Genomic DNA, 19,049 nt, shown 5'->3' with positions numbered 1-19,049 from the left:
ACTGGGTAATACAAAAGCTCCCATATTCCTGCATCAAGCTGGCACATCGTATGATTCACCAAGCTGAACACGTGTCATGTATCATGGCGTGCCAGGGGTTTAATAGAGCTCCTGCATTTGCTATCTGCCTGGAACTGCAAAGACATGGGAGATATCAAACACCGGGCTTAACTGTGCTTGACTTGGTGGGTCTCAAGTTGTGCAGACCTGTCCTGCCCCAACAGAAATCAGTCCAACATAGTAGTAGTGCATGTGGTGGTGGGAGCTGCCCTTGGGACACTATCATCACTGCTGCCTACCTGGATGAAGGTGGGGTGGGCAGCACAGCCCTGGCCTCACTCTTACCCCACATCCAGCCACATTCAGGTAAGCAGCACCAGCAATGCAGTATCAGGAGAGTGGCTCCTCAGCACCACCCGACCACATGCACAAACTGGTCCAAAAAAAGGATCCCTTTCCTGTATTTCCAAATTCTGTGTATCAGATTTACAATCCTGAACACAGCAGTAATGGTTTGTTAATTAATTAATTAATTAATTGGTTTATATCCTGCCGTTCCTCTGGGAAGGAGCCCAGGGCGGCAAACAAAAGCACTAAAAACACTTTAAAACATCATAAAAACAGACTTTAAAATACATTGAAACGAAACAGTTTTTTAAAAAAAGTTTTCAAGACATCTTTTTTTTAAAAAAAGGTTAAAAACATATTAAAAAGCAATTCCAACACAGAAGCAGACTGGGATAAGGTCTCAACTTAAAAGCCTTGTTGAAAGAGGAAGGTCTTCAACAGGTGCCGAAAAGGTAACAGAGATGGCCCATGTTTAATATTTAAGGGAAGGGAATTCCACAGGGTAGGTGTTGCCACACTAAAGGGCCGTTTTCTATGTTGTACAGAATGGACCTCCTGATAAGATGGTATCTGCAGGAGGCCCTCACCTGCAGAGCGCAGTGATCGACTGGGTATATAAGGGATAAGACGGTCTTTCAGGTATCCTGGTCCCAAGCTGTATAGGGCTTTGTACACCAAAACTAGAACCTTGATCTTGGCCCGGTAGCAAATGGGCAGCCAGTGCAATTCTTTCAGCAGTGGGGTGACATGTTGGCGATACCCTGCCCCAGTGAGCAGTCTCGCCTCTGCATTTTGAAACATCTGCAGCTTCCAGACCAACCTCAAGGGCAGTCCCACATACAGCACATTACAGTAATCCAGCCTGGAGGTTACCAATGCATGGACAACAGTGCTTAGGATATCCTGGTCCAAAAATGGCCGCAGCTGTCTTACCAGCCAAAGTTGCTAAAAGGCACTCCTAGCCACTGAGGTCACCTGGGCCTCTAGCAACTAAAATGGATCCAGGAGCACTCCCAGACTACGGACCTACTTTTTCTGGGGGAGTAAGACCCCATCGAAAGCAGGCAACTGACCAATAATCTGAACTTGAGAACCACCAACCCACAGCACCTCCATCTTGCTAGGATTCAAACTCAGTTGACTGGCCCTCATCCAGCCCCCCACCGAGTCCAGGCAGTGGTCCATGGCTTGCACAGTGTCTCCTGATTCAGATGTTATAGAGAAATAGAGCTGACACCTCACCCCAAAACTCCTGATGACAGCTCCCAAGGGCTTCATATATATGTTAAACAGCATGGGGGACAAGATGTTACCCTGCAGTACTCCACAGCACAACTGTCAGGGGGCCGAAAGACAATCATCCAATACTATTATCTGAAAACGAACTTGGAGATAGGATCGGAACCACTGTAAAACAGTTCCTCCAATACCCAGCTCACCAAGTCGACCCAGAAGCATACCATGGTCAATGGTATCAAAAGTCGCTGAGAGATGAAGTAAGAGTAACAGGGTCGCACTCCCCCTGTCCTTCTCCCGATAAAGGTCATCCATCAGGGAGACCAAGGCTGATTCAGTCCCATAACAAGGCCTGAACCCAGACTGGAATGGGTCAAGATAATCTGTTGCATCCAAGAGTACTTGCAAGAGTACTTGGCGCCCTTGGCTCCTGCTGGGTGGAAGGGTGGGAGATAAAGCAAATAATAAATAAAATAAAAAATAAATTGCTGTGCCTCAATCACCTTCCCTAAGAAGGGGGTATTTACAACTGGTCAGTAATTGTCGCAGACCAATGGGTGCAGGATGGGCTTTTTCAAGAGCAGTCGAATCACTGCCACTTTCAGGGCATCTGGAACCACTCCCTCCCGCAATGATGCATTGACCACACCCTGGATCCACTCGGTCAAACCCCCTTGGCAAGCTTTAATAAGCCAAGAAGGGCAAGGGTCGAGAGGACACATTGCTGGCTGCATCATCGCAAGCACCTTGTCTACGTCACCAGACCTCATCAACTGAAACTGTTCCCAAGAAGTTGCAGCATACGTTGCACTGGACACTTCATTGGGGACTACAGTAGATGTGGAGGGGGCATCAAGACTGCTATGGAGGCCAGCAATTTTATGCTCAAAGTGCCTTGCAAACAATTCATAGTGGACCTCCAAAGGGTCTAAAACTCCATTTCCTGAAGCTGATGTCAATACAGAAAAGCTCCACTGGATAGCTACTTCAGGATGTGATGGAGGCAGCGAAGTGGGCCTTCTTTGCTGCCCTCACCGCCACACAGTAGGCACAATTATGATGTTTTACTTGTGTCCGATCAGCCTCACAGCACTGTCTTTCGCCACTTGTGCTCTAGCCATTGTCCAGCCTGTTTCATTGCCCTTAGCTCATGAAGGTGCAAACGGGGCTCCACAATGCCGGAGAGGGCGCTTGGAGGCAACCATGTCAAGAGCTTGACACGCCTCGCTGTTCCACAGCATGAGAAGGGCTTCAACAGGGTCACCTGCTCTATCTACCAGGAACTCCCCCAGGGCATTCAGGAATCCAGTGGATTCCATTATTCTCCGGGGCCGGACCATCTTATATACATGCATGATCATAACTATTAAGAAGGTATATGTTTTATAATCATAAGGAATAAGCATTGAATTGCAGGTCTGTTGAGAACAGGCTCACAGAGAATCCTAAAATCTATAGAAAAAGCAGGCAAAGTAAACTTAGTTTGAACTCTTGGGTTCTTGCCAAATCGGCCGGTACTTGACTGGCTAAAATTAATTACTCTATTGTTTGGAATCAAGGAGTATTTGACCTGTGAGAGAAGTTGTGATTGATGTAATAAGTAGGGATTGCCAATGTTTGATTCTTGGGTAAAGCAAGAACTGCACCTAGGGGAAAAATTATGAAACGTATTGGAAGTTTTAATGAAGAGAAATAGTGAAATTTTATAATGATTTTACAACTTTATAAGTATGTTTTCATTAAGAAAGAAGGGGTGGCCTGCCTCCTCTGATATCTCTGAAGCTGAGATACTAGTTAGCCAGAGTTATCCAGCTTTTTCCTTAGTCTGTGTGGTTTCACAATGTAGCTTAGGGGTTTTAAACAAAATCCTCTTTCATGAGTTGTGTATTTTATAAGTAAGGAAATGGAATTTCTGAGAAAGTATAAGGATATAAGAACCCCTATTGCAAAGGAATAGAACTGGGGGTGCTCATACATTCACAAACACCCTGAGTTAAGTACCCAAACTTAACTCAAGGAACTTGTCCAAATATTTTCAGGTGTACCTAGGTCAACTTGACTGATCAAGAACAATGGCATACGGAATGTACCAAGTATGCTTGAAAGCATATTCACAATAGTAACTGTTCCAACTAGAACCAAAATTCATTAGTCTTGAAAAGACAGTAGGACAATGGAGACATTAACAAGGTGGTCAGAATTTTGGAATCAGCATGGAGTTACCCAATGCTTTCTGATTGGTTTGGAACGAATGTAGAGAGGAGGAACTGTGAGTTATGTGGGCAAGAACATGCTGTAATTGTACTCTATAAAAGAGCGTGCACACAGTGCCTCAGTGCAGTCCCTCCTAGGTCTTGGGGGACTGTCCTTGCATATGCTTGTAAAGAATAAAGGCCTACTTTTTTGCTTCAAGCCTGTGTCTTCAAATTTATTTAAGGACCCCCAGCAAAAGATCCCACAGGAGAAAATAAAAATTTCTCCAACACAAGAGCCCACCAACAAAACCTACCTGAGCCAATTATCCCAGCAGGTCTCTGCGAGAATTGGGAACAGTCAGACCCACTCAATATCTTTCACACAGGGCACATCTACTCCCCCTCTGTCTCACACCTAGGGAGGGGCAGCCTTCTGCAAGTTACACACTCTCACTCTGAAGGCATCTAGCGACTTTCTCCTACCGTTCAGTTCACTGCACAGGCTCTCACCCTGCACAGGAACTACACGTGAGCCATACACCCTCCCTACTACCAATCTCCTCCAGATTGGTTAGGAAAAAAAATGGTTGATAAGTTTCTTTCTATATCAGCCTGTACAGTGGGGAAACATCGCCATGTACTCAGATCCTCCATGTGCTTGACAGTCCCTCTGTTACTTCAGTTCTGGATAGGTAGAAAATAAAATTGGTTCGTTAAGCCTTGGGTAGGCCCAGAAGCATGCCTGGTGGGCTGCATTTAACTTGGCAGCTCACTGCTTATGCAGACCTGTTTTTGACACAAAAGACTTTGGAGCAAACTGAGTCTTGGATTGGTGACAATGGGTAGGCCTGGTGTCAGCACACAAGGCACAGTTGGGCAAATGCCAGCAAGGCCCACCCCACACTGATGCCTGCCTCCAATGGGCTATATGAGCCTCTTTACTTTTTTTTTTTTTTAAGAACAGGTAAGAGTGTTGGGCAGCTGCTGCTATGTCCAGCAAGCTGCCATTTGAATTCCTCCACAATGCTGATCTAGAATTGCTTCTGACCAATGCTACACTGAAGCCAATTGTGAGGGAATTCAAGTAGCTGTTTTCTGTAGGAAGCATCAGCAGCTTGGCGCTCCTCTCAGCTTTGCCGGGATCCATTGCTGCCATCTGTGTGGTCCATCACATAACCCATCAGCCACTCCTGCTGCCTGCTAGGCTGTCCAATAACCAATCACAGCCCAGCCTAGCAAGGGAGAGAGAAGAGAGCATGTGCTCAACAAGGGGGAGGGGGCAAGAGAAATGGAACATGTCAAGCAACAGAACGAGCAATATATGGGGTCAGCCAGGGTCCCCTCAAAGCTGGAGCTAGCCTTTGCAGTGGGAATTCAATAAATCCTACATAAATAGTTCTTAGGGGAAGGACCCTCAGTTTCCTTGCTTGCATGCTTCAAACCTCAGTCCCTTCATGCTCATTTGTGCCCTATAGGCACAAGGTGTAATAATTACACCATCTGAGAACTATGACAATTACCTGGCCTAAGGTGCACAAAACCATGAAACCATAGACTGGCTGAACCAGTATATAAGACAATACAGCTTCTGTTCTGAAGAGCAACAGCAGGTTTATTTGCATGTATTCATTTCTCTGCCTCTTCTTTTGTACTGCTTTTGAGAACCCTGTTTACATTTTTAGTCAAAGCAGATTTTCTTCTGCACAACAGGTGCTGAAAACTTACAGATGGTTTTGATTGTATTTATACACTGTTTATCTTGTTACCTTGAAATTTTAATTACATACAAATTTATGTAAACTGGCCATGGCTTATGGCTGAAACAAATACACTTGGACTGTACTGAACTTACAGATGGTAAGTAGCAATGGTATTGGGGTGTGTGTGATATCATCCTGCTTCATTACTATTTAGAACAGACGGTTGTTGCTGGATTGGTCCCAAAGAATGAGAGAAACAAAACAGGTAATGCAAAACTTTTTTGGGGGAGGGGGAACTTCAGTTGGTGAAAGATTTGCAAGCTGCTGGGATGTTGACAGCTCTTTCATTTAAAGGCCAAACTAATTGTGAAGCTAAATATAATTGAGGGCCAAACTAGATGCAATACTAAATGCATAATCACAACAGGGAACCGTGTTTGTTTTTTTAAATTAAGAGCAGATGTGGGATGTATATTTGTGATTTTTATCAGGACTGCAGCTTTAAAAGGGAGAGAGGCTTTTCCATTGTGGCTCCCCATGTGGCTCCCCACCTGTGGACATCACTGGGAAGAGGAATGCTCTCCCCAGCGATGTCCACCTGGTGCCTTTGTTGGTATCTTTTTGGCACCAGGTAAAGAGTTATCTTTTTTCCCAGGCATTTGATGGACTGAGATGATGTCTTGTTACTGGTGTGCTGCCAATGAGGGCTGTTTGTTTGTTCTGCTTTTATTGTATTATGTATTTATATTTATGTTTTTTATGTGCTGTATGTTTGGAGACCTTAGGGTAAGAAGCGCCTGACAATCCTCCTCCTCCTCAGTTGTGTGATTTTCTCCTCTCCACATCCCTGATGTGAGCCCAGCCTAGCAGGTAGGTAGTGATCTCATTGTAACTTACTTGGTGCTCCCATTTCATAGTTTATTGACAAGCAGGGAATAGATTAAAGTTGCAACCAGAAGCATACCTACTAGTAAGTCCACCAGAATTAATGAGACCTAATTTTGAGGACTGGATTGTAAGGTTGGAATGTTACGCTCATGTAAGCACCTTAGAAACATGTGGGACTTATTTCCAAATAAATGTATTTGGAGTTTGGGGTATGATTCTAAGCGCAATCAGTTGAAAGCACTGATGGTCACTGGGAACTCAAGCTGTCTTGAATGCCCAGCAGGGCTGACAGGCAGGATATAAATGGAATAAGTAGATAAAATTGTCAGAGCAAAAATACATGTGATATGCTGCAATTGACCCCTTCAAAATATGGTACCTGCTACTCAAGACTATCTCATTTTTACATAGTTGTCGTAAAAAAAACCCAAGTCTTTATATGTATGTGGTAAGACATTGTTAGATTGTGTGCCCTTCTCAGTGTCAAAATATCTCTTGCTGCTGCTAAACACATGGCAGTGAGAAAACACAGCAACTTGATGGTAAGGAATTCTCTCTCCAGATAAACTGTAGCTGATGCAAATAATTTATTGTCTAATGATCTCAGATTGGAGAGGTACAAGATTCAACACTGAGGTGACAGGTTAGAAGGCAAATTTTAGGTCACATTTTGGCAGATTTACTTCTCTGACTGAAGCAGAACATGCAGGGAACCATGTATGTGTTGTTTAGTGAAAGGTTAACAACATTTTTTTAAATCAGAGGTTCTCTTTTGTCCCAAAGAACCTTTTTTAAAACAGCAATTTTTTAAATAAAGAAAATATAAAAACGTAACAGGGAGTCAGCAGAATGCAAAAAGAAAGAAAAGAAAAGAAGCAGCATAGGAAAAATACAGAGACATACATGGTTCCATGTGGGTCATCATACAATGGTCAACATTTCCTGTTTGACCTTTTGAAAAGATATATTGCCCTGTAGCCATAGCCAGTGTGGTGCAGTGATTATACTGTTGGACTGGGGAAGACCCAGGGCACTCCCAGACTGTGGCTATTTCCAGGTGGGATTCAATCACATACTGGCAAATTCAGGTTGCACAATTATAGCTGATTGGAAGGTCTTGCACAACAAACCCACTTCCCCAAAAGATCTTTTATGATAAGGAAAATGAAGGGGAAATGCACTGAAAAGTGTGGAATAACACTTGCTTTTACACAATGTCATCTAACCTCCCTCACCACTAACAAATCAGAATGAATGCTCAGTAAGCAGGTCTGGAAGCTCCATAGGTTCAAATCCCCACTCAGCTATGAAAATAACTGGATGACCATGAGTCATACATTATCTCTCATCCCAACCTACCCCACAGGATGGTTGCGAGGACAATATGGTGAGGGGGAAAATCATGTACACTTCCTTGAGCTCACTGGAGAAATGAGGGTATATAATTGAAATACATTATGTATCTTCTTTGTTTTTTTACAATCAACATAATTTGCCATGTTCTTATCCATTTTTCCTAAGGCTTATTTTTCTTTTTGTTGCCTTTAGCAAAGGGCTGTGGATTGTGGCACATAGACAGAGCCAACTTACATTACATTACTACTTTGGGTATGGAAAAGTCTTCAGCTTGGTTAGACTCCTAGCAGGGGCACCCAAGGCAGAATGGTCATAGATGAGACACCAGACTAAGATGCATCCAGACTTGGAGGAAGGCAATGGTAAACCACCTCTGAATACCTCTTACCATGAAAACCCTATGAATAGACTATCCAAAATGCAACACGAGATAGTGCTGGAAGATCAGAAGGTCAGAAGACACTCAACGAGCTACTGGGGAAGAACAAAGGACAAGTACGAGTAGCGCTGTGACTAGTGACGCAGCTGGGTCAAAGCTGAAAGGAAGCCCAGAGGCTGATGCGCACAGATGCGAAAGGAGAGTCCGGAGTTGTACGATGCACACAATAGGAACATGGAATGTGAGAAGCATGAACCAGGGAAAGTTAGAACTTGTCAAGCAAGAAATGGAAAGTATCAACATTACAATACTTGGCGTGAGTGAATTAAAATGGACAGGAATGGGACATTTTCATTCAGGCAACTACAAAATATTTTATGCAGGAAATGAGAAATTAAGAAGAAATGGGGTTGCTTTAATAGTGAGAAGTGATGTAGCAAAAGCAATTAGGAGCTACAACGCAAGGTCTGAGCGACTAAGATCAGTGAGATTAAATGGGAAACCTATTAACATAACCATCATCCAAGTCTACGCTCCAACGACAAACGCAGAAGAAGTGGAATTGGAGAGATTTTACGCAGAAGTACAGGAAGAAATTGATCACACACCAAAACAAGATGTTCTGATAATCATAGGGGACTGGAATGAAAACGTAGGGAACAGAGAAGAACTAGGAATTGTGGGGAAATGGGGCTTAAGAGACAGAAATGAAGCAGGAGAAAGACTTATTGAATTCTGTGAAGCCAATAATTTGTTTCTTGCAAACACATTTTTTGAGCAACTGAAACTGTACACGTGGACATCTCCAAATTGTCAATATAGGAATCAAATTGATTATATAACTGGTAGCAGAACATGGAGAAGTTCCATACTTTCTGCGAAAACAAGACAAGGAGCAGACTGAGGTACAGATGATGAACTGGTCATACCGAAAATGAGAGTAAAGCTAAAGAAGAAGAACAAAGCAATCATAATGCCAAAATACAATTTAAATAACATCCCAGAAGAATATAAAGATCAAATAAGGAACAGGTTTGAGGCTTTAAACTTAGAGAACCAGAAGAACTATGGACTGAAGTCAGGGACATTATCAGGGAAGAATGCAAAAAGACAATACCTCTAGTTAAAAAGAAAGAAAGACCTCAATGTATGACTGAAGGAACTCTTAAAATGGTTAAAGAGAGAAGGAAAGCAAAAGCAAAAGGGGATAGAAATACAGTCAGAACCCTAAATGCAACAATACAGTGACTAGTACGTAGGGACAAAGAAAACTATTACAATAGTTACTGTATAGAAATAGAAGAGGACAACAAAAAGGGAAGAACAAGAGCCCTATTCCAAAATATTAGAGAAATGAAAGGGAAATTTAAACCAAGAGTAGGGATGTTGAATAATCAACAGGGGAACACACTGACTGAGATGAAATAAAAGGAAAATGGAAGCAATACACTGAAGAACTCTATAAAAGAGATGCCAGGATGACAGATTCATTCATGGAGGAACCGTATGATAAAGAACCAGAAATTTTAGAATGTGAGGTGAAAGCTGCTCTTAAAATACTTTGAAGAAACAAATCTCCAGAAATAGATGGCATACCAATAGGGTTGCTACAAGCTACTGAGACTGAATCTGTCCAAAGTTTGACAAAAGTTTGTCAACAAATATGGAAAACTAAACAATGGCCCACAGACTGGAAGCGTTCAATATGCATGCCAATTCCAAAGAGAGGGGATCCCAGAGAATGCAGTAATTATCAAACTATTGCCTTAATATCCCATGCAAGTAAAGTAATGCTCAAAATTCTACAGCAAAGGCTCTTACCATATACAGAGTGAGAATGCCAGATGTCCAAGCTGGATTTAGAAAAGGAAGAGGCACCAGGGATCATATTGCAAGCATAGGTTGGATAATGGAATGCAGCAAGTAATTTCAGAAGAAAATCACCCTGTGCTTTAGAGATTACAGCAAAGCCTTTGATTGTGTAGATCATGAAAAATTATGGAATGCTTTAAAAGAAATGGGGTGCCACAGCATCTGATTATCCTGATGCACAACCTATACTCTGGACAAGAGGCTACTATAAGGATAGAATATGGAGAAACCAACTGGTTCCCCATCGGAAAGGGTGTGAGACAGGGGTGTATTTTATCACCCTATTTGTTTAATCTATACGCAGAACATATCATATGGAAAATGGGATTGGACCAAGGTGAAGGAGGTGTGAAAATTGGAGGGAGAAATATCAATAGTTTAAGATATGTGGATGATACCATACCCTTAGCAGAAACCAGTAATGATTTGAAACGAATGCTGATGAAAGTTAAAGAGGAAAGCACAAAAGCAGGACTACAGCTGAACATCAAAAAGACTAAAGTAATGACAACAGAAGATTTGTGTAACTTTAAAGTTGACAATGAGGACATTGAACTTGTCAAGAGATCAATACCTCAGTACAGTCATTAACCAAAATGGAGACAATAGTCAAGAAATCAGAAGGAGGCTAGGACTGGGGAGGGCAGCTGTGAGAGAACTAGAAAAGGTCCTCAAATGCAAAGATGTATCATGGAACACCAAAGTCAGGACCTGTTGAGCCCAGGGGTGATGGACCCAGCCTCCTTCCCAAGGAAGGAGGGGGAAGGCATGAGTTTCAGAAGCCTCAGCCGTTAGGGAGCAACCAGCTGTTGTTGTGTCTAACCCCGACCTTGGGGAAGAGAGCGAGTTGCCCGCCCTGCCAGTTCCCATGGCTGGTCCTGCCCCTCAATGGGACAGCGCTCAGCCCCCCAGCACTCCCACGGGACTATTGGGGGATGCTCCTGAGAGAGCAGACACTCCTCCTTCACCAAGCAGTATCTTAGAAATGCCCTCCGCTTCCCCACCCTCTGCTCTCCCGCCTGCCGATCAGGAACCTGTGCTTTCCGATGAGCCCTTGGAGGCTCGCCCCCCCTCACGACGTCGGGAGAAGCGGACAGGGCAGAAGGGGGCGTGTGTGCGACAGAGTGAGAGGTTACGCCCCAAGACCTCTCCTATTTGAGACTACGTGCCCAGAAGTGGGCGCTGAGTCAACTTTCCTCACAAGTTGCAGAGCATGTCTAGAGTGCAGTTAGGGATTGTAGTGAGTTAGCATAGGGGTTTCTATGAGGCGCACAGCCTTTGGTGTATCCATTACTTTAATAAAACAATAATTGATTGCACCCTCATCTCCGACTGGTGGTTCTCACTCTGAACTGGACAGGACCATTCAGACCATGGTATTCCCAATCCCTATGTATGGATGTGAAAGTTGGATGGTGAAAACAGCGGATAAGAGAAAAATCCACTCATTCGAAATGTGGTATTGGAGGAGAGCTTTGCGGATACCATAGACCACAAAAAAGACAAATAATTGGGTGTTAGAATAAATTAAAGCAGAACTATCACTAGAAGCTAAAATGATGAAACTGAGGTTATCATACTTTGGACACATCATGAGAAGACATGATTCACTAGAAAAGACAGTAACTCTGGGAAAAACAGAAGGGAGTAGAAAAAGAGTTAGGCCAAACAAGAGATGGATTGATTCCATAAAGGAAGCCACAGACCTGAACTTACAAGATCTGAACAGGGTGGTTCATGACAGATGCTACTGGAGGTCGCTGATTCATAGGGTCGCCATAAGTCGTAATCGACTTGAAGGCACATAACCATAACAACAACAAGAAAAACTATTTTTTGTTCTTCAAGATATGGAAATCAAGGGGAGAAAGTCAACTCATGATAGCTCCTCCACACCATCTTCAAAATAGCTTTGTGGGCTAGTAATAAGTTTTTAGGTAGCCAGTTGTAGGCTAGGCCAGATCCTCATTTGAAGCATCATCTGAAATACTTTCATTTCCAGGTAGAGAATCAGTAAGGGAATGTCAACACAAGAACATCCCACATTGCTGGTTTAGTACTTCAATGCTCAGTCATAAGTACAGGAAATAGTACCCCCCCCAATGTAGGTGTGATGTTGCATGTGGGTTGATGCACTGTCCATTGCATGGACATTCCACTGATGCTGAACTTTCCTTCCTCTGTTCTGTGTGCTGTTGATGGGGCTAGTGGGGTGTTTGTGATGAGGTATAAGCACATTTGCCATGGAACATCAGGGGCCTGTGCTCTAACAAAAATAATGTAGACAGACTCTTTTATGGACACACTGTGCAGGATAAGCCCACACTATAATTGCAGGTAAATTATTCAGATGTTTCAGCACATGACCTTACAATTGACCCTACCTGCTGTAAAATTACCAGGTGACCACTACAGGCAGGTTTATGAGGGCTAGAAGTACTGAACAAATGTGCCCAAACCTTGAAGAGAAAACCATGCCTATTTTTGTAGATATAAAATCTTGGAATATCCTAAAGGTGAAAGGGAAAGTGTAAAAAGCCATAGGAAGAACCAACATTACCTTCCTGAAATTTCTCAACACAGAAACTGAGGCTGAGGGATAAGGCAGCCAAAAGAGGAAGGACTGAGCAGAAAACTAAAAATGGCATATCCTGTAAAATATTGTATTTGTTCATATTCAAACATTGTTACCCTGTCTAAAGTAACACTGTAAGCTCCTTGGGGCAGTTACCTATTTCTTCTTGCTACTGTTTAGGGATTTACATGATAAATTTTTAATCAGAGTTGTGTTTGAACTGGAGACAATCTGAACACCATCTTCTCTGTACCTATGTAGGGAGGCTTCTTGTGGTTACTGGGGCAACAGATTAAAATGAATCCTACACATGCTCCTGGGTAGAACCCAGCCTGAAAAGCAAATTCTGGAGCTAAGCACTGACTCAGAATAAGTCCTTGTAGGTTACTTTGTGCATAATGACAAGCTATCAGATCAATATATGTCTTTACAGAAGCAGCAAGGGTTTCTAACATATTTACTTTATTATATATGCATCCAAAATGGCCTTGAATTGTGTTTGTCTGAACATGCTTGATATGAGGCAAGGAAAATACATTCCATTTACAAGCCTATTATTTTAAGAGACAGTGATTTAAATTCACTCTGCTATGTTAACAAAATGCATGAGACCTCTAAATGGCAATGATAAGCCTTTCATGTACAAGAGTAGCTCATCTTCTGACAAATCGGTTCCACATCAATCAGTAGTTCCCTTCTGGAAGTACATGACTGGTTACAATTTACCTCTTTGCTCAATTATATCAATAGCTCCCCATTTATCAAAGCTATCCAAAATCACAACTCTGTAAAGAGACTAGAAAAATAATCATTTTACAGGACCCAAAAGACAACTCTCACTTCTTCAATTTATTCCTTAGAGCATTATAAACAGTAATACAGAGAACATAAGAAGGACCTTGCTGGGTCAGACCAAAGGCCTATCTAGTTCAGCATCCCGTTTCCCACAGTGGCCAACCAGATGCCTCTGGGAAGCCCACAAGCAGGATATGAGCACTGCAACACTCTCCCATTGTTATTCCCCAGTGACTACTATTCCAAGGCATGCTGCCTCTGACATATTGACAGCATGATTGGTGGCCATTGACAGCTTTTTTCCTACATGAATATGTCTAATCCCCTTTTAAAGACATCCAAGTTAGTGACCTCACCACACCTTGTGGTAGCAAGTTCTATTGTTTAGCTATGCCCTTTGTGGAGCAATACTTTCTTTTCTCTGTCCTGAGACTCCTTCCGCTTCATTACATGATCCTGGTTTCTAGTGTAATGAGAGAGGGAGAAAAAGCTTTCCATCCACATCTACTTTCTCCACACCGTATATAATTCTTCCCCTATCCCGCCTTTACTCAACTTTTTTCTAAACTAATGATAATGGGTGACATAACCCTCATCATACTTCTAACTGGAATCTGTATATTTCAATGGGAAAGGACTACAGTGGGCCTTCATTACATTTGATGTGCCTTCATTTATTTTACCATAAGATACTATGGAGCGACTTGTTTGTGCCAGGGATGCACATTTGAAGGAATGTCTATCAGAAACTGGGCCTCTTACGCAAGTACAGCTGATTTGTGTGTGTGTGCTGGGGGAGCACACAGGTAGGACTTGGCCTGCCTCCTCAGTGTCAGTGTTAAAGTGCTTCCCCCACCATCAATATAGTAGCCAAGCACAGAATAGATAGCGGACTGTAGAATATCAAATTAATATTTTGCTTACCACTTCTCCTCCTCTACTTGAACACCTATGGATTGGAACTTACTGGTTGCTCTGTTTTCACTTGAGCTAGAAGATTCATCCCCACCATCAACCTATTAGAATAACCAAATACAAACAGAATGAATGGCATTGCATAATATTATTCAAGGGCTTTACTGTATCTTAGCAATTTTTCTAAACAATTCATTACAATTCTGTTCAAGGATCCCATCTGACGATCGATCAGATTGTCTGAAATGTATGCAGACTTTGGAATAACCTTCCCAGTAACCCTCCACTAGTAGAAATGTATCAGATTTGCACATTATCTACAGTGTTAAGGTAAGTGTCAAGAGTCAGTATGGTTGGGTACCTGCCAAAGGCCCACACCACAGCAAGGGTCCCACTACCAAGAGCACTCTGAACCTGCTCCTTCCCTTCACCATTGCAACCTACTTGTTTGCTTGCTTTTCATGTTGGCCAAAAGGGAATGGGCAAGCAAACAGCAGTGGGGAAAAGTAGCTGCCACTACCTGCTTGCTCATTAGTTCTGTCTGGCAAGCAAGCACCTGGTAGCAATAATGTGGCAGAGAAGCAGCAGCAGTTGACAATAATGGCAATGAAGAGGTAGATTCACTGAGCCCATTAAGGGTGTCTTGCTCAAGAGACCCTTAAAATGTGGAACCATCACTGATCTGTATCTCGAGTAACTTTTGTCAGGCACCGGGCAGGACCACAAACAGGTGAACTATTACTAAAATGGGACTTGTGGGAACTCACCACAACTGAATGTACCATTTGTGCCTCCATGGTCACTACATTCACATCAAGTGTGTTTTGAAATGTAGGCTGGAATCAATATAGCAATTTTGTACCAGGAGTGAGGTGCTAAGCCAGAGGTGACCAACATGGTGCCCTCCACATGTTGTTGGATTCCAACTCCCATCAGCCCCAGCTAGCATGGCCAATGGCCAATGGTTAGGGATTATGGAAGCTGTAGTCCAACAACATATCGAGGGCATCATGCTGACTAGGCAGATGGAAGTCTAATTTCAATGCCAGATGAAGGGAGCTGGATAAGTAGCTGCTCTCGAAATACCAGCTGAACATCTCAGGAATTTCTCTGATTACATGGCAAGTACCTATGGCAAGTGCTTTGACTTCTTCCTATCTAGTCAAGGGCAATGTAAACACTAATGGGAAACACACACATCTGTATCCAGGGCTTTTTTTTTTTTGTAACAGTACTCACCGGTATGGAATACCAGCACCTCTTTTTTTTGCTGCCCATGGCAACCATTTTGTGCTGGCATCCACAGCCCTTTTATTAATGTATGAGTACCAGAACCTCATGTTTTATATAAAAGAAGAAGAAAGCACTGTGTATACATACATATATATATTCAATAGTAATAATAAACATGTCTAACTTAGGTTCATTCATTTCAATAGGTCTACTCTTGAGTCAGATTTAGGTGAATACCACTCAGTATGTCTAAGAAACAGATTGCCGATCCATTTTGCTAGCGTTAACATCCAATTCTCTAATATTTTTTCCATGCAATAACACAATTCTCCAGTCATACTTTCATGACACTGCATGACACTGCTTGGTTCCTTTCGGAAAGGGTTTTTTCCCCACTCTGTTGTTATAATAATAATTTAAAAATTGTCTTGAATCCTACAACCACAAGTGCAATCCCATCAACAGATTAGGGCTTTTCTACTTCCTCCTTTCCAGTATAGCCACCTGTGTGCTACCAAGAATTTTGGCTTAACTGGAACTCTGCAAATGCCCTGTAATTATGTGTTTATTTACCATCTCTAATGGAAGTTGACACCATTATTTAGTTATTAGTTGAGGAAAGTAACAAAAGGCATTCTCCAGGAAGCAGCTTCCCTCTGGTAATTGAATCAAGTCTAAACTTATATTTCATGGGAAACATATTCCCCTTTCCCCATGAGGGACATAACATGTGAGATAATTTTATCAGTGTGGGTTATAGTGTTAGACTAGAATTGGAGAGACCCAGGTTCAAATCCCTGCTGAGCTATGAAGCTCACTGAATGACTTTAGCTCATTCACTTTCTCTTAGTTTCAACTTCCAACACAGGGTTGCTGTGAAGATAAAACTGGGGACAGGGAGGGGAAGAACCATATGTCCTTCCTGACTTCCTTGCAGGAAGGGTGGGATAAAACTGTCATGAATATATAAATAAAACACCACAACTGTACCACATAGGGGACGAGTTCCTTATTTGAAAGCATTCCCAAGTGAAAACTGCATCCCACATTAAAGCTGGCCATCTCAGCATATTTGAATCGGATGAAAGTTTAATTTATTTTAAACAAGGGTGAATCAGACAGATCTTATCCTTGTGCCCTCCCTGCTGATTTAACAGCTAAACAGAACAATGCTGCTGCATTCAAGTGAGTAACAGTTGTTATGTGATGCATGAATAAGCAGTGACAATTTGGCTAAACTGGCTGAAAACATTTCTCTGGTGATTGTGCAGTGTAAATCATTGTTTTACACATTCTCTTTTAGTGACTTCATTCATGCTTTCTTGACTCCTGCTGGGTTATCAATCAGAACTTTAGGCTTCTGTGTGCTAATTTAAATAAGCAGAATATATTAAAAAACCAGAAACCATGCTAAATCCTTACATCTGATATATTTAAGATTAGTTAACCAAACCTGAAAGGCTTAAAATGGTATATAATTATAATTTGGGTATAAACTAAAGTAGAAACTGGAAAAGAATTAATAGCTGAACAGAGGTGATGATGATGATAAATATAATAATAAAGTCAGTGTCAATAATGGTGCTTAACTGTAACCAGTCTCTGTATTTTATTCATACCTGTATTCCAATAGACAGACATCGGTTTTTCTTGAAATGATCCCTCTTTCTGTCATCTGCATTAACTGTGGCAACAGTGGTAGTGGTGGTGACAGTAGCAGTGTTGTTTCCCATATGCTGGCTGGCAGGGCCATGGATCTGTGCATTGGCTGCCTCAATAGCAGCTGTTAGTGCCTTCATACTGTCCAAACTTTCTGTGGAGTTGCTAAGTCCCGACTGGCTGATAATATCTCCCCTTTGTCCATGTCCATCCATGTAGGCATCTTGTGCAGATTCCGTGCTGCTCTGGGCTGTGATGGAGATAAAAGGTTTGGTGGTGGTTCTTGGTGGGACTGGAGGTGGTGTCTTCTTATATGTGGTAATGCAAGAAGAAACTAGACAAAATGAAAATATTAAAATGTAGGTGGAAAAGCTAACATGCTACTTATTTGGTTTTTCTTTTCTTTTTTTTTAATCCAAAACGCTGACTCCAAGCAATCATGCTGACACTGAATTTGAAATTCGTTATCTGTACATCAGAAAGAACTTTGCTATTCAGTTCCAAAAGAGATAGAATCACTCCTATGTTTATTGTTTAACATTGTGTATGTGTTAAGGGTACTGTATATACAAAAAGTTCCAAAGAGAGTCACTTAATTTTCTTGGGTTAGTAGCTGTTTGCATTCCTATACAATGAGTTGATGTTAAGAATGGGAGAAAGCTGTAATCTTTAAAATTCTCCCTCTAGATCAGGGGTGGCAAATGTAACTGGACTCTTCTCCCATCATTCCCAGCCTGCATGGCCAATGGCCAGGGATGATGGGAGGTGTAAATGATGTGGATTAGGCCATCTTTATTGTGAGGCAAGAACTGTGCATGTGCAAAAGAATATGTAATGTAAATTGGTGATTGGTCTGGAGGACAAAGGTTGAGTGGTGTCATGATTCTATTGGCTAACACTGTTACTACGGCTCTGACGTATAAATTGAAATAAAAGGCTGTGCCTGGCTGCTGAGCAGCAGTTAGGGTGTGTACTCTGCTCCAGCAAAGCGCTTTGCTGAATAAAGACCTTAAAACAGGCTTTGGCTTCTCTATTGAGTCTCCCACAAAAGACGAACCTGGTATAAATTCCACCACATAAACCAGCAGTATTTTCAGAAGGGCACAGGCTAAACGACCATGTTCTATGTTTTTCTTTTAATGGAACCAAGTAGTTTGAAGTCTGCCAATCTAGGAATCTGGCCCATCCCTTGTCAGTTTCAGGGTACACTTCCTACAGTTGTATGGTTTCTATTCAGTTATCAACTATTTTAAAATGAGTCCTGTGTACAGTATGCTTGTTAGCATTTAACCATTAGCCTTTACCTAGAGGGATTTCCTGCTGAAAGTCAACACCAATAAAGTTTATAAACAAACAAACAAACATAACATTAACATAGTGCCTGTACTATATTAGAACCTGCAAGGCTATGTACTGACAAAATTTAGAAAGCTTTCAGACAGATGACAAATCCAGGAGAGACAAAAATGCATTTGGAGAAAGAAAAAAAGGTTCTACAGCACCTGCTCTAAGTCACAGTCAAATATGGTAGCAATTACTTATTACTAACAGTAATCATGAGACACAAGACAATTTATCAGATCATTTTAATTAGTAGACATCTGCTACCCACGTAAAATATAGCTAAATTACAGATATTCTGTTTTTTCTGAACAGGTTTACTTAACCAGGATCCATTATGACACTAGCCTAGCACTGGCCTAGCAAACTCACATGATGATTTTTTTCCTGATTATATCAAGAGGTAGCTGAATATAAGCTGTGTGTTGAAAGGCTAATGCTGCAACCTTATATACGTTTACCTGGAATCAAGTCCCTTTGAACTCAATGAGTCTTACATCTGAGTAGACATGTACAAGATCACACTGCAAACCAGAAATAAAATTATCTTCCGTCTA

The 19,049-nt window shown here is 41.9% G+C and overlaps 1 protein-coding gene across 9 annotated transcripts in view; it reads right to left on the bottom strand.

Annotated features, from left to right (window-relative positions):
• Nucleotides 1–19,049, bottom strand: part of DLGAP1 (DLG associated protein 1) — a 554,365-nt gene that overhangs the window by 37,885 nt on the left and 497,431 nt on the right. For 8 of the 9 annotated variants that reach the window (XM_061596062.1, XM_061596071.1, XM_061596065.1 and 5 more), the window contains 2 exons: nt 17,112–17,485; nt 14,269–14,360 (listed from right to left, as the gene is read on the bottom strand). In XM_061596062.1, coding sequence (XP_061452046.1) covers nt 14,269–14,360; nt 17,112–17,485 — 466 coding nt within the window. The remainder of the gene's footprint in view (nt 1–14,268; nt 14,361–17,111; nt 17,486–19,049) is intronic. The other variant, XM_061596069.1, reaches the window with a different exon arrangement.

This window comes from Rhineura floridana, chromosome 1 (assembly GCF_030035675.1).
Source record: "Rhineura floridana isolate rRhiFlo1 chromosome 1, rRhiFlo1.hap2, whole genome shotgun sequence".
Classification (NCBI taxonomy): Eukaryota; Metazoa; Chordata; class Lepidosauria; order Squamata; family Rhineuridae; genus Rhineura; species Rhineura floridana.
Note: the sequence above shows the minus strand (reverse complement) of the source record. Positions and strands in the feature narration are given on the sequence as shown.